This window comes from Petaurus breviceps, unplaced genomic scaffold (assembly GCF_028583685.1).
Source record: "Petaurus breviceps papuanus isolate PSGF00001 unplaced genomic scaffold, PetGlider_PUasm1.0 103, whole genome shotgun sequence".
Classification (NCBI taxonomy): Eukaryota; Metazoa; Chordata; class Mammalia; order Diprotodontia; family Petauridae; genus Petaurus; species Petaurus breviceps.
Genome location: NW_027185588.1, coordinates 3,166,569 through 3,182,107, shown reverse-complemented (window position 1 = coordinate 3,182,107; position 15,539 = coordinate 3,166,569). Strand labels below are relative to the sequence as shown.

Sequence of the window (15,539 nt, the reverse complement as noted above, 5' to 3'; positions counted from 1 at the left end):
CTGAGAGCAAACTCCGTTCCCCGCACTCCCCACCCCCACCCCCAGCCATTTTCTCCACCCTGGACACAGCTGAGGAAAAGGGATTTTTTTGGTGGTGTTTTTTTTATTATTATTATTATTTTTTATTTTCAAGCTTCTAAGAAGGGTTTACAAACAAGGGCATTTTGTTTTTGAAAAAGGGACAATGGAGCAATACTGCTGGCCCAGGTGCCCCCCAGCAGGCACCCACCTCCCCCAACCCCTGTAACAAGGGAGGGGGCACCCACATGCTTTCAGCACTGCCTTCAGTCACGAGGTACAAAGCTGAGCTGGGGCCACAAGCTGGGGGTGGGGAGGGCTAGGCCCCAGGTCCACTCAGCTCTCCCCCTCCCCCTACCCCCACATTGGCTCTCCTGGCCTCTCCCTGGGAAATTGGCCAGGGTCCCAGGACGGATCCTGAGAGGGAAGAGGGGATAGGGTGGCTCAGGCATCTGGCTAACCCAGCCTGGGAATCAGCTCAAGAAGCTCAGCTGGAGGAGAGGAGAGGGAGGGTGGCACATATCCATTTAACACTGAAATGAGGGCTGGGCCCAAGGAAGAGGAAAGAGCACGCATGCTCACAAAACAGAAAATAGTTAAATTAAAATAAAACTGGACAGTTACAAAACAGGGCCAAGCTAGCCCTGCCACTGAGCAAAAGACCTTCCCCCTTGGTGAAAGTCATTTTACCTGGCTCCAGGGCTCGGGGGAATGGGTACTGGCTGTCCAGATGGAATGGGGGAAGAAGTGTCTGGTTCCCCCTGGCACAAAGGGGCCCCCAGACAGCCTTCTGGAGGTGGGGGTGGGGAAAGGCACAATCCCCAAATCCCTTTCTGCTGGCAGCATGGCCAAGTTCAGGGGGAGATGGTGCCCATGTCCCTCTGGGCAGAGAAAGAAGGTAACTCCTCTGGTTTTAACATGCGGCCTTCTGCAAATATACCAGTGAGAACAGAGACTAAAGACTACAGGAGGATAGATGCTAAAGCCTATATTGAGCCAGTGAAGTCCATCAAGCTGTGCTATCCTCACCTTTGGCCTTGGTGCCCATGTTTGGGGGGAGGGGGAGGGGCCTTCTGGGTCTGTGTTGTGTGAATGTGAGAGTGTATGAGTGTGTGTGTCTGTTTGTGTGTTTTCCATTTGATCTGCATGCATCACCAAAAAAAAAAAAAAAAAAGAAATACCTCTTCCTCATCCCTCCCACCCTCCCCACCAGCCCCCCCGCCACCTGAAAGCTCCGAAGAGGCTGAGGTTGGGGGCAGGGGGTGGCCAAGAACCACCTCTATTCACGCATCAAATGTAAATAATAATAATAACAATAATAATAATTAAGAAACAATGCAATAAAACTGCATTTGCCTTTTCTCTGGGGCCCAGCCAAGGCTAGTGCCAAGGTGGGCCAGGCAGCCATGGGGACCAATTCATCTCCTGTCTTTGTCTGAAGGGCCTGAGAAACTCAGCCTAGATGCTCTCCAGGGTCCTGCCCTGTCTCCTTTTCTGGGGAGGAGTGGGAAGATAGCCAGCCCCTCTCATGCCAGCCTTGGGAACAGAGGAGTCCCAAAGGTCAGTCCTGTGAGGAGACAGAGGGAACAGGCACTAGGCCTTGGTTTACCCAAGAGCCTGGAGAATGGAGGGCCAGCTCATGGGATGAGTTGAAGGAAGGCCTGGGTTGCTTGCTGAGGCCAGGGACCTGTAGCCACTATCTTCTCCTGCCCTCCACACTTCCTCTTCACCCTCTACCACTAGGCTTACCCACCCTTCCTAAATGCCACTCTAAGATTTCTCTTCTGCTCCCTACCTCTGTCCCCATCTCACATCCTCAAACCATCTCTACCAACCTCTCAATTTCTCCATCTGAAGCCCTATTCTGCATTCCTCTGCTCCGACCTGCATTGTCTTTCACTCCTCCTTTCAAGCCCCTCCGGCCTGCCTGCTAGTCTTGCTCACCATTCTTCTATGGCCCCACTACACCAGTGTCTGCTGCCTTCTGACTGGCCGACACCAAGCCCCTGCAGCTGTCTGGACCCTGGTGGCTACAGCTTCTCCAAACCCTGGCCCCAGGAAGAAGGTGAATTTAGAACTCAAAGAGCAGGCATCCAAGATCTTCAACTCACTCCAGAGCTGGGAACCAGATCCCTCCACCTTAGGGACAAAACAACCCTTAGGGTCTGGCTCAGGGCTGAATGATTAGGGAGAGGCTGGGACCTGGTCAATTCCTTAAGAGCATGCACTAAAGGGAGGAAGCAAGAGGGAGGAGGGAGGTCCCACCACACACCCACTGGCCACTGAAGGTCACAGTGCACCCTCAGGAGATGCCACACCCCTGGAATCAGGACCCACAATCTGCCATATCTACCCTTTCTGCTGACAAAGTACACATTTAAAGTAGTCCCCACCACCTGCCCGCTGCTGAACCACTGCCACAAGCAGCCAAACACGACTTTGGTTAAAAGTTTCTGAAGGTACCGACACCCCCATGTAAGAATCAACCCACCCCACCCCCACCCCCACCATATCCCCCCAAATAAAATAAAATAAACTCCATAAAGGACCCCCTGAGATCAACAAGAGAAAAACTGACCCACTGCAGGCCACCTGACCACCCCCAGCTGGCCAGACGTGCTCCTCCCCTGCCCTCCCCCAACATTCCCAGGGACAAAAACCTTGGGAGTGACACCCACAGAGCAGCAAGCAACCCCTCCCAGGCCACCCTACCCCAGCCCTTGTGGCTTGCAAACTGAATCCTCAAGCCAGAAGAGTGGGCAGGAGAGAGGGCAAAGAGAATAAGGATTCAGGCAGCTCTCTCCTGGGCTTCCAGGAGCCCACCCAAGCCCAGAGGTTACAACTGAATAAATAGAGTCTAATGGTGGACCTGTCTTCCATCTTCTGTTCACAGTGTCAGGGGGAGGGGGACGTACAGTTCTCCCCCAGGAAAGGAGCCGGAGGCCCAAATGGTGCCAGTACGTCCTCAGCTGAAAGGCAGGGGGTGGGGGGGGAGGCAGGTCTGGAGGGCCCCCACTTTGTCTTCAGCTCTCTGTGGCTGTCCATGTTTCCGTACTCCCTCCCCAGCTCCATGTGACATCTGGCCCGCCAGCATGGGGGGAGGCGAGTGGAAGACTGGTACGTCTTGGGGCCGGAGTGGCATAGCCCCTGCTGCAGCTGGAGTAGGGGGAGGAGCAGGCTGACTGGCCATTTGTCTTGCCCCCTTCTCCCCCAGCCCCTGCAGACCCTCCCAGGCTGTGCTGGTCACCACTTGGCTACCTGAAGAAGGGAAGGTGGTGTTGGCTCAAGATGCTGCTAGTCCGGGGGGACTCAGTCTTCGCCATGACATCCTTGAACCAGGACGCCACATCCACTTCCAACATCTCGTATCGTTTGATGAAGCTGTGTTCCTGAGAAGGATAGGAAGTTAGGGGCAGGCCTAAGAACCATAGCTCCAGGCCTCTCTCCTCCCTCCTTCCCCGAGGCCATGGTGTTCAGTGCCCCCATGCCCAGCCCCAGGGAAACAGGCAACGTGTACTCACAAGTAGCTTATTGTACTTTGGTCTCTTCCTGTGATCTTTAGTAAGGCTAGGGAATAAGAATACAGATGTATGAGCATATGACACAGGGGCCACTGCCCATCCTGGAGTAGGGAAGGTTAGAGGGGACAGGAGAGCATGGGAGAGGACCTGACAAGTCCATCCAGCCTGTCCTGTCTTTCCAAGAACTGAGCACCCCAAAGGGCTGCTATCCAACAAGCATACCAAGCCCTCCTCCCTCAAGGGATCTCAAGAGTTTTAAAGAAATGACTGCTCATGCTTTCAGGTGAGAACTCCAAACTTCCTGGCCTCCAGTCCTGGTCACTAGAGCCTGGCACACAGCCTAAGCAGAAAACATCCTAGGATGGAAGGAAAACGGCTTAACTGTCATAAGTTAGGGCCCAAAGAGCAAGAGCTGAGGCTGGCACTGTGCTTGGGATAAGCGGTGGTTAGGACCCTAAGAACCATCCCACCCTCCACTGGTCAAGCCTTGGGGGTTCTCTCTTCTTTCTCTATGTCCTGCCTTGCATAGCACCCACTGTCCTGTCTAAAGAGATGACCCCTCAGATGTGGCATCTCTGGTCCAAGAGCCACAATGGCCATCTCCAGTCAGATGTCCCCATGTCACATCAAACTCAACTTGTCCAAAACGGAACTTGGCATTTCTGTCCCCAAACCAGATACTAGTACATCCCCAAGTTTTTCCTCTTCCACTCTCACTGCCACCATCCATCACGACAGATCTGGGCGACTCCAGCAGCCCCAGAGCCAGTTTCTACCCCTTCTCTATTTCAACATCCAGGGCATCAGAAGCCAGAAGGTCACTCAGAGGCCATCTGGTCAATACTTGACCAAGAATCATTTCTCCATTATTGCTACCCTGTCGCCCTCCAGAAGGGGGCCGCTCACCCCATGTAGGGACCCTTCCTTCTGCTGACAGATGCTCCCTTCTATCAGGCCATGGTCTCTGACAGAAGCTCCTATTCACTTCCCCTTGTGCTGCCCTCATGAGATCCTCCAGGTTACCAGCGACTGCTGTCACATCTCAAGTCCCTTCCTGCCTCGCCCTTATTCCCCTGCCAGAAGTTTCTTTAATTCAGACCCAAAGAGCCCTCTCATGATCTTGGCAACCCTCCTGGGGAATGCTCTCAAGGGTGCATGGTCTTCTTAAAACACACTGCTCCATAGTGAGCAGGCAGGATGCCCCATAGATGGGCTGCCCAGCTCAGAGGCTTCCACATCTTAGCCCAGTACAGGGCCTCACTGTCTCTGGCTCAGTCACACTAAGTCTGTGGTCCAATAAAACCCGTAAATTCACTCAAGCCAGTATCTTGCTTTCCCCTTCTTGTAACAATTAATTTTGGAAACACAAACCTGAAAGGTCAAATTTATCCCTATCAGAATTCACTAAAATCATGGCTCTGGCTAGCAAGAGCTTTCTAAAACTTAATTTTGTCATTTGTCCTTCCCAGCTTCACCTGTTTCCAAAATGTGCTGAATATGCAATCTTCACAGTCTCCAGGCCTACCCTGCCCCACCACTCTGGGTGGAGTGATTTAAGCAGTTCCAAAGGCACTTTTTTTTCCTCCCCATTTAAAAGCAAAGTCTTTAGCAGGCTTTCTTTCTTTCTTTTTGCCTTTTGGAGGGCAATTGGGGTTAAGTAACTTGCCCAAGATTACATGGGCAAAATTACAATTTTTTGTGTGAGTGTTAAGTGCCTGAGGCCAGAACCAAACTCGTGTACTCCTGACTCCGGGGCCGGCGCTTTACTCACTGCACCACCTAGCTGCCCCTTTAGCAGGGTTTCTTAAACTTTTTCCAGTCTTGACGGTGACCCTGACCCCCTTTTCACGGTTTCCAGCAGCGTTTGTTGATGTTGCATGGCTTGAGGGCACGTGCAGTACAAAGTGCTTGGTTGCGGCAACCAGAAACATCCTGATTCATTAGGCATTTAATTTTGAATTAATTTTTGGTTGCTGCTCTGTAGAAATCTTTTACCGTTGCCAAATTTTTTGAAACCCTTAAGAACCGCTGGTCTACAGTTCTTACGGCCTGTGGTCAAGAACCTCTATAATATAGCTCCACTTTCTCCCAACTGTCCTTCACAAGCACTGTCTGTCCACACCAAGCCAAGCAGGCCTTTTCACTGGCCACGCCCCCATGCCACCTGACAATACTTTGAAGTACTCTTGCCAACAACGCCCTCTCCTCCTCTTCTTCCTTCTATCCTGCCCTGAATACTGAAGCCATCAATGATCTTTGCCTTCTCAAAAAAGTTCCACAGATTTTCAACATTCTGAAATCCAGAATCTAAAAGTTATACAGGATGTCCCAAAAATCTGAGTGCCATTTAGAGCTTATTAAAATCTTAAAACACTTTTTATTAAAGCCTTAATAAACATAAAACCACACCTGGACTTCTGGAACACCCTGTAGTCCAGTGGGTGAGTCAGTCCTCTCTCCATCTTGACCATGAACCCCTTGAGAGAGATTAGGCCTTTCCCCTTTCTTATATTCCCTGCAATGCTCAGAACAGCTCCCTAGTCTCCCTTTCCCTCTAACCCCACCCTAAAGGAGCTGTAGGAAGGATATCATGTTCTGGAAGGGCAGAGCCTTTAAACAGAAGAGATGAGTGGCAGTAAGGGAGGTTAGGGTGGCTGGGGCCCATAAGCCCACAGCTCTGCTAAACGAAGAAGCTGAAAAGCAGGCACATGGTGAGCTGAGGGAAGAGATAGGGAGGGGAGGATTCAGGGAGAGGAGAGGACTCACCAGTCTTTAACAAAGGACTGAAAGTCCACCGAGAAGCCCATGTTACTGGGCAGAAGGGGTGGCTCTTCCTGAAGGACCTTGGTGAGGACCTCAAAGTCCGTCTTGCAGTTCTTGTAGGGGAACTGCCCAGTTGCCAGCTCCACCTAGGTAAGAAGGGCTGAGAGTGGTCACCTTCCCTGCTTCCTTCTTCCTTCCCCCTCTTCAAACCCAGCAGTCAGGTTTCCTTTTGCCCTGCCCACTTCCCTCTTTCACAGAATTTCCCATCTCAAAGGTCACCCAAGTTCAACTGGCCCCTGACAACAAGCCCAACAAATCATTATCCAACATCTGTGTGGGGACCAGCAGTGATGGAGAGCCCACGACTTTTCGAAGCACCAATTCTACCTTTGGAATTCTCTCCTAGTCTCAAATTCATGTGAAAGCTCTCAAGCCCTATGGCTTTCAGAATCGTGTTTACTTTACTTTCCTTCATACTCATTCCTTATGTTTTGCAATTGTCTCCAGTCCCCCTAAGGCTGCTGCTTTGACCTCCCCAGTGCCCAGGATGCTGCTGGGGCTCTGGCCCTGTCTGCTTGGCTCACCAGTGAGATTCCCAGGCTCCACACATCTGCTCGGATGTCATAATCAGGCTTGGTGGGATCTGGGGGGTCTATCCGCTCCGGCTGGTAAAAAGGAAGACAGACAATGTCTTCTAACAGCTCTCACAGACATACCCATGAGGACAGGGTAAAGCAAGCAGCCCAAGACACACCTGGGAGGGTTACCTGTAGGCCAGAGGACCAGCCCAGGTCAATAACACCCAAACTTGTAGAGATGAAATACAGTCAATCACTCTGGTATTTCACAATGGCCCTCCCATTCTTTTAACCCCCACCCTGAAAAGGACAATTAAGTATATGTTAAGTTTTAAAAATTCAAGTCTGGGGGTGGCTAGGTGGTACAGTGAATAGAATACCAGCCCTGGAGTCAGGAGGACCTGAGTTCAAATCCAGCCTCTGACCCTTAACATTTACTAGCCATGTGACCCTGGGCAAGTCACTTAACCCCAACTGCCCTGCTTTCCTCCCTCCAAAAAAAAGTTCTAAGTCTGTGAAGATGGACCCCAGAGACAGGTGACAACCTATAGACTGCTATGATACCTGGGCTGCTGAGGGCCTGTTCTACCCCCTGCCATTAGGGAACACAACTTACAGCCATGTAAGCCGCACAGCCAGCACTTCTCGTCTTGGCCTTAGAATCTACCAGACGGCCACTGATGCCAAAATCACAGAGCTTGATCTGACCCCGCTCATCTAGCAGGATGTTGGAGGGCTTCACATCTCTGTGGATCACACCATGCTTCTCCTTCAGGTAGTAGAGTGCCTTAACAATCTGCAACCACACCCACCCACCCCAGCCAGGACTTTTACTGCTGGGTGGTGGGATGGTCCCAGCCACCCAACCTCCCTTACTGTCTGTCACTCTTCTCTTCTGTTTAAAGAGCTTGGTGTCCTTCCTATGGCACCTACTACTCACATGGACTTTTTGGCCCTTTTCCCCAAGCCTAACAGTGAAAGGCTCACATCCATGTCTATAAACCAGGTGTAAGAGGGAAAGCTATGAAGGGGCCCCTAATGGTGCCTCCAATCCATTTCCATCTACTTACAGCCACAGTCATCTTGCCTAAAATCCGCTCTGGGATGGGCCCTTGAATTCTCTTCTTTAGCTTTTCAGCACAGGTGCCCATAAGCTCCATGGCAATGAAAACGTCTGTCTGTGGAGGGAATGAGGGGGAAATAGCTGGGAGAAAGGAAAGGACCTCCCCCACCCCAGTACCTTGTTTGTCCCTGGGATAACACATTTCCAGATACTGTGAAGTCATGGAAATACAGAATTTTGGGGGAAGAAAGCAACCTCTCAGAAATTTAGAGAAAAATAGACAATATTTTTAGCCCCTTTTATAAATCTAGAGTCACCCTTTAAGTTACAAACCAAGAATGAATTCTGTGTAACTTGATTTACTCATAAAGGTATATGTGAGTGGAGATGGAAGAAGAGGGTGGCAAGGGAGTGGAGAACAGAAAATGGGGGCAGGGGGGAGCAATGGGGCCTTCTTCCAGGCCAGACCACAAGGCAGCGTTCTACTTGACCCCAGACCGGTCACTCACATTGGTGATGAAGGTCCCAAAGCACTGAACAATGTAGGGACAGTCATGGCTCTTGAGCACCACATCCAGATCCATGAGAATTCGCTTGTTTTCTTCCTTGTTTCCAGAGCGGCGCATTTGCTGCAGAAGACCATTGGAGTTGCAAAGGGGGTCAGGGCTGGGAAGGAAGATGGCACGAAGCAGGGCCTCACCTTGAGTGGGACAGTGTGACCTGCCCTACTGAAGGGCCCCTTCTCAATCTTAGAGGGCCAAAGGAAAGGGCTCTCATCCTGGACCCAGAGGTAAGAGTGGGAGAACTTCTGAGAGAGGAAGGCAAATGGGGCTGGTGTCTCACCTTGACAGCAAGGATGTGGCCTGTCTTCTTGAATCGCATCTTCCAGACCTGGCCACATGTGCCACTGCCCATCTCGCCCAGGTTCTCGAGGTCATTGATCTCTGCCTGGTACCTCTAAGGAAGATGAAGAGCAGGCCAATCACCATCACCAAACATTATTCCCACCTCTGTCCTCCAACCCATTTTCCCCTCCCCAGAAATCACTAGAACATTCTTCTTCAAGATTCAATTAACCATATGTACACCCCAGTTCAGGTCCCTGTTGCTGCTTCCAGGGCAACAGGCAAGAAAAGGGAACAGATGACAGACAATTAGTCTTACCTGGCCTCCAATGGTCAAGTATCCTGTCTGCTTCATGATCTCCTGCAGCTTCTGGTCAATTTCTATGCTGGAGGGAGTAAAGATTAAAGGATGGTGACCCTGAGCCACCTAGCCATGGTAGCCGGCAAACAACTTTACCCAGTGGAATGGCAAACTCTTCCTACACTCACAGGAACACCCAGATAGTCTATTTTCTCATTCTTCCTATTCCAAAATTTCACACAGATTCACCCCTATTGTGCCAAAGCTTCTTCTCTTCTCACCCTGCCAAATCCCAGGGCTTTCACCAAAGCCATCTCATCTTCCCAAACATCAGCAACATCTCCCTCCATCCTCTAACACTGACCCTTCTTTCCGTATTTCCACTCAGAGACTTTTTTTTTGCTTTTTTTGGAGGGGGGAGGGCAGGGTAATTGGGGTTAAGTGACTTGCCCAAGGTCACAGGGCTAGTAAGTCACTCAGAGACTCTTAAGCCATAGACCACCTTCTAACTGTGCCTCCTCACCTCTCCATGCTTCGTGGCATGAACAGTGGTGTTGGGAGCCCCAACATGTGCCGGGGCCGAGCTGGTGGGGTGGGCTGCTGAGGGGAGCTCTCAGAGGAAGGTGATCGACTACCCCCATCGTTGGCCAGAGGGAGCTGCAGAGCTGTGAGAAGGAAGTGAGGAAAGAATAGCCAGGGGTATAAAGGGAAAAGAAGAAAGGTCAGTTTCCCAAGGATAGCCCACCTTCCAGGCCCCACAAGACCTTGCCCAAAGAGCTCCTCCATTACAACTGACAATTACTAAGGAACCCACGCTGATGCCTAGAAAGGGTCCATGGGTTCTGGTCCTCCACCAGAGGATCTTGCAATTAATCTTCCCACTTCCCCAAAGAGGCAGAAAAGACCCAGGAGATCAGCCACCCAGCTATGGGCCTAACTGCCAGGAACCTTTCTCCTTCAAGTCACCCCCTTTCCTACAATGAAGGAAGAGAACTCAGTCAAGTTCTATTCTACACCTACCTGACTCACTTTCAAGTGAAGTGAGATGACTAATCCCAGTGGCCCCCTCATTCAATCCTGGACATCAGGAAAGGGAACCCCAACTCTCTAGGAAAATCACCTCCCAGGTTTGAGGGAAATAGAAGCTGAAGGCTATCTGAAGACTGAACAACCAGGGACACCCCCTCTTTTCCTCCCTCCCAATTCCCAGCCCAGGACAGAGCTTGGCTTTCAGTTATCTGCTAGTGCTACCCCTTAAGGAGTTTAAAGCACTTAAAAAGTATTGACTTGTCCACCACTTTGGACCCAGAGGAAGGGGCCAATGTATCAACCGTTCTCCCACTCCTCTGATTATAGAGGGAAACTAAGAAGGGACAAGACACTTCAGGAGGCTAGAACCCACAGTTCCAGAAGAAACAGGAGGTCTTACATTAGGTTGGGCACATTTGTGCCTGGCCAGAGAAGGGCACAGGAGAGGGGAGCAGAGAAGACTTGGTTTCCTAACACCCTCTAGGTCCCTCCAGGCTGCCCCAGGAACATCATCTCTACTACTGGCAGAGCTTCACCTCTCCCATCCCTACCTCCCCAGGCCTAAAAGAAAGCAGATGGAGGGCCAGAGAGAATCACAAATCTCTCAGCAGTAGAAGGAAACTGAGGAATTATTGCTGACCTCCTCATTTTACAGATGGAGAAATCGAGGCCTAACAAGGGCAAACCATTTAATCCAAAATCATGCCATTAAGCAGAACAGGGCCGGGTCTAGTTTCTGGGCCTCCAGAAACATCCCCGGACAGGGCTCTTTCCTCATCTCAATGCGCAGGAAACAAGCCCCTAAATGTGGTGCAGTTCCTGGGGCCTGGTTTCTGAAGAGTGACTGCTCTTGGCTTGCTAGGATTCAGGGAGGCCCTGAGCCTTGGTAGGAAGACATATGGAGCCCATTTGCAAAGCTGATCCAAGCTCATGCCCTCTCCTAGGAAGGGAGAGGGTAGAGCTGAGAGGCCGGAAGGACAAACTGAGCATGAGCCTCAGGCACCAGCTGTCCAAAGTTCCCCTCCATCTACTATGGTTGTTCGAGAGGGCAGGCCTCTAGGGGGCCTTTTCCCAATGCCCACCCTGCCCCGTAAGCAGAGGGAAAGATGGGAAGCTAAAGGGTTGGGAGAGGCAGGTTCCCAGGAAGAACTCAAAGGGAACTCAGGAGTCCAGCATCCTCTTCAGTGGGCTCCCTCTGAGAAGCAAGGGGGGTGGAATGGGGAAGATCAGACCTCCTGACAGCCTATCAAATTATATCACGTCAAGCAGCCTGCATGCAGGAGAGCTGGCCCCTTCATGCAACTAACAGCCCCCAGGAGGGGCAGGACATGCTGCAGGCAGGCAGGCAGACAGCCACTCTGGGTGAGGGATGGAGGATGGGGATGAGGAAAAAAAAGGAATAACACTCAAGAGTTAAAAGGAGAAAGGAGTAGAAAACCTGGAAAGACAGCTTTAAACAAAAACATCAAAGTTTGAACAGCCACAAGGAGAGTGTGGGGAGAAGGGAGAAAGAAAGACACTGAGATTCAGGACAGGAAAACTATAGAAGCAACCCAGGAGTCCCACTATTCCACTAATCAGAGTCACAAAGGGAGATGATGGGAGCCAGAGGGTTCATGAAGGAAGGGCTTTCTCAACATGTACCTGGAGTGGTAATGGGCTGCTGAGGGCAGGGAAGGAGCTGCTAAATGGAGACAGAGGCTTAAGAGAAATTGGAAAAGATGAGAGCTACAAATTGGGGAAATCAAGATGGTCAAAGGGAGGCCAAAACAACCCTTCAAAGTTTCTCTATCTTGGCTCAGCAGGGAAACTTCTCTGAGAAAATCTCAGGCTAATCCTGTATCTTCAGCATTGACAGGCAAATACTACTGGTTGTCTTGATTGAGAGAAGGGAAGTCTATCCCACTGAGGTCCTCCAAGTAGGCTATCCAAGGCCCATAGCCCTTTCCCCAATGGGTGGGTCACAAAAATGCCAGGATGATTCCCAGGTCAGTCTTCCAAATGGGGCCTCTCTGCTCCAAGATAGGTCTCTAGGGGCCTTGGGGGAAGCAGATGGGTTGTTTTCTAGGATGAAAGTCTTTCAGTTCCAGTTCAATTAGGTGAGGCGGCTGGATTGTCCCATCCTCCACTTGCCGGGTTTTCTCAGGTGTAAAGATTTCCCTTGTTTAACCATGTGTGAACTAAATTAAGTGGAAGGGTTTCTGTCCACTGAGGCCTCTTCGGAGGACTGGGCAGCCCAGAGACCAGGCAAAGCACAGTACCTTGATTAATAAACGTTTATTAAGCTGGCAGCAGTAGAGACAGGGTTCCTATTACAAAATCAGTTAAACTTCATGGAAGGGGAGCGTGAAGTTGTTGCCAATGCTACCCTTCTTCCCACCTCAGGTATTTCTCCTTGCAGTCACCACTTACTCTGTCCTGCTATTTTAGGACAAATGCAAACTGCTTTCCTTCCTGGCCTCTCTCCCTTCCTCCATGCCACTTTCACTACTCTGCCCATATCCCTTCACCCCACTCTTCCTTGTACTATTTGTATTAGGGCCAGCCTGGGGGCCATTAACCGATTACCATCTAGCCACTAGAACTCAGGGCTGGCCCCCAAGGTTACCTTAAGTACCTTCACTATAAAGTGAGAACCAGTGGCTCAGAATGGGAAACAAGAGGGGAAAGAAAAAGGCTAAGAGTATTTCCCACAGTCAGGGGGTATCTAAGAGATCCTTTACTTTAACCTCCACATTTGCTGCTCCCCTAAAATCTGGGGAGGGAGCAGGCCACGGAGTAAAACCACAGTAAAGAAGAGCTGTGAGATGTACCATCTGCCCTTTCAGGGTCACCCTCTGCCCTAAGTCCAGGAGCCTAGACATAAGAAACTAAGGGTGGCCTATTGCCACAGCTGTCACTGAATTTTCCAAGTGAAGTGAATCCAAGGGTTAGAAAGCACTAGGGCTGAAAAGCACTATCTAGTTCAACTCCCTCCTGTCCTCGGAAAGAAACCACACCAGCTCAGACTCTGGCTCTCAGACTCAATTCTGCCTGCCCAATCTGTCAAAGGAAGGCCAGAGGGAAGCTCGAAGCGCTGGAGAACTTGAAACAAAATTCCCACCAGCTTCTTCCACATGGTCTTATTCATCCCTCCTAATGGGAAAAAAAAAGGCTGTTAACTCAGTTACTTTTAGTCCAAGAAAGTGCCATCCTACCTTATGGGTCCTTCATCGCCTTCCCCATCTCCAAACTGCTGCTAAGTCCTATCAGTTCTACCTCTACAACACCTCTGACACATCACCTTCTCTCCTCTGACACTGCCACCATCCTGTCGTGGACCCTCATCACTTCATGCTCGTACTATTCCAACGGTCTGCTGGTTGGTTTCCCCAGGGTCAAGTCTCTCTGCACTGCAAACCATCTTCAACTCAGCTGTCAAACTGATCTTCCTAAAGTGAAGGCCTAGGCAAGTCACCCTCCTATTCAATAAACTCCAGTGGCTCCCTATTGTCCTCAGGATAAAATATAAGTTAACTGTTAAAGCTCTTCATAACCAGGCCCCTTCCTACCTTTCCTGTACTCTACAATCCAGTGACTGGTCTCCTTTCTGTTCTTTGCACAAGACCCTTCCTCTCCCAACTCTGTCCTTTATAATAATGATGATAACAACTACCATTTATATAGCACTTTAAGTTTGCAAAGGGATGAAAAAAACAACCCTTCAAAAACTTCTCTATCTTGGCTCAGCAGGGACACTTCCCACAGAAAATCTTCCAGGCTAATCCTATTTTCTTCAGCCTTAACAGGTGGGAAGCCTGAAGGCAAATACCACTGTCTATCCTGACTGAGAGAAGGGGAGTCCATTCCACTGAGGTCCTTCAAGTAGGCAATCCAAGGCCCATAGCCCTTTCCCCAATGGGTGGGTCACAAATATGCCAGGATGATTCCCAGGTTACTCTTCCAAATGGGGCCTCTCTGTTCCAAGACAGGTCTCTAGGGAAAACAGGGCCCCTGGGAAAGCAGAAGGGTTGTTTTCTAGGATGAATGTTTTTCAGTTCATCCAATTAGGTGAGGCAGCTGGACTGTCCCATCCTCCACATTTTATTCTCACATAACCCTGGAAAGAAGGTGCTATTATTTTTACTGTACAGATGAGAAAAGTGGGGCAGAGAGGGGTTAAATGCCTAGAGATACACAACTAGTACATGGCTAAGGCTGGATTTGAACTCAGGTCTCCCTGCCTCCAAGGCCAGTGCTCTGCCTTGGGTAGTGTCACCTGGCTGCCTTTTCAGTGGTTGGCCCTTATGCTAGGAATGCTTTTCTTCCTCACTTCAGTTCCTCGATTTCTTCAAGGCTTAGCTTTAATCCCATATTCTCCAAGAAACCTTTCCCTGTCCTCTTTAATGTTAGTGACTTCCCTCTGATATTGTCTCCCCCTCATTCTGTATATATCATTATACATAACTATGCACAAATCTTGTTTGCGTGTTGTTTCCTTCCCTCAGACTCTGAGCTACTTGAGGGCAAAAACTCTTTTATCTTTTTTTGTATTTCCATTGCCTGACACACAGATGGTGGTAATAAATGTCTGTTGACTTGACAAAGAAGATGGAGCTTGAAGAACAGAGAGGCATCCATCACTTTCTACACTATTTAGCTGACTCTACTTCTAGGTCCAAGTTTTAGGAGGAAGATGCTATGTGGCTATTCTGCTCGATCTCAGTCAGCTGCACAGAAACTGGACCCCAGCTGGCAGAAGGCAGGATGGGGTAGCTGGTCAAACGGGTCAGTTGGAAGACAGTCAAAGTATCACAATAGGTATGTATGAGTCAATTTCAGGATGAAATAGGACTGGAATCACCAGGCCTAGGGAGCAGAGAATAGCAGGGCTGTTCCCCCAATTCATACAGTGACTTGGGGCAAGAAGCAAGGAAAACTGAGGAGGAAGGTCCTACTCATGGGAAGTGCTGACTCGGGAAAAACCTGGTTGGCTGAGGGATAGATTAAGGGACAGGAATGGAATAGTAAGATCCCAATTCTCTGGGTCACCTGGGTTCAGCCTCAAACACTATTTGGGCTAAGGTCCCAAGAGCATTAAGTAGCAGAAACAGGTAGATGAGTTGGGGTACAAAACTTATCAGGAATGTAGGTTTAAGAGAAATCAGAATACACACACACGTCAGATAAAAGTAATCAACAAAAGGCACATACAACATGCTACACCACAGCCAAAGAATTGACATACACACATCTCTGGATACAAAGAGACCCATCCACACATACATACCTGCACTCAGACAATCTCAGAGAGGAAGGCAAAAAAAGTCAAAGGCTGAGAGAGACTACACATCAATCTACAACAAAAGGCATGGTAAGCAGAACAAAGAGGGAGAGAGAGAGAGAGAGAGAGAGAGAGAGAGAGAGAGAGAGAGAGAGAGA

The 15,539-nt window shown here is 49.9% G+C and overlaps 1 protein-coding gene across 5 annotated transcripts in view; it reads right to left on the bottom strand.

The window, feature by feature from the left end:
- Positions 1–83: 83 nt before the first annotated feature.
- The window catches only part of MAP2K7 (mitogen-activated protein kinase kinase 7), a 19,163-nt gene continuing 3,707 nt past the window's right edge, over positions 84–15,539 (bottom strand). For 2 of the 5 annotated variants that reach the window (XM_069095346.1, XM_069095465.1), the window contains 11 exons: positions 9,613–9,754; positions 9,108–9,174; positions 8,787–8,900; positions 8,453–8,572; positions 7,951–8,058; positions 7,497–7,676; positions 6,887–6,967; positions 6,306–6,448; positions 3,540–3,585; positions 3,277–3,407; positions 84–3,174 (listed from right to left, as the gene is read on the bottom strand). In XM_069095346.1, coding sequence (XP_068951447.1) covers positions 3,042–3,174; positions 3,277–3,407; positions 3,540–3,585; positions 6,306–6,448; positions 6,887–6,967; positions 7,497–7,676; positions 7,951–8,058; positions 8,453–8,572; positions 8,787–8,900; positions 9,108–9,174; positions 9,613–9,754 — 1,265 coding nt within the window. In that variant the 3' untranslated portion in view covers positions 84–3,041. Of the gene's footprint in view, positions 3,408–3,539; positions 3,586–6,305; positions 6,449–6,886; positions 6,968–7,496; positions 7,677–7,950; positions 8,059–8,452; positions 8,573–8,786; positions 8,901–9,107; positions 9,175–9,612; positions 9,755–15,539 lie in introns of all 5 variants that reach the window. The other 3 variants (XM_069095557.1, XM_069095642.1, XM_069095404.1) reach the window with 2 other exon arrangements.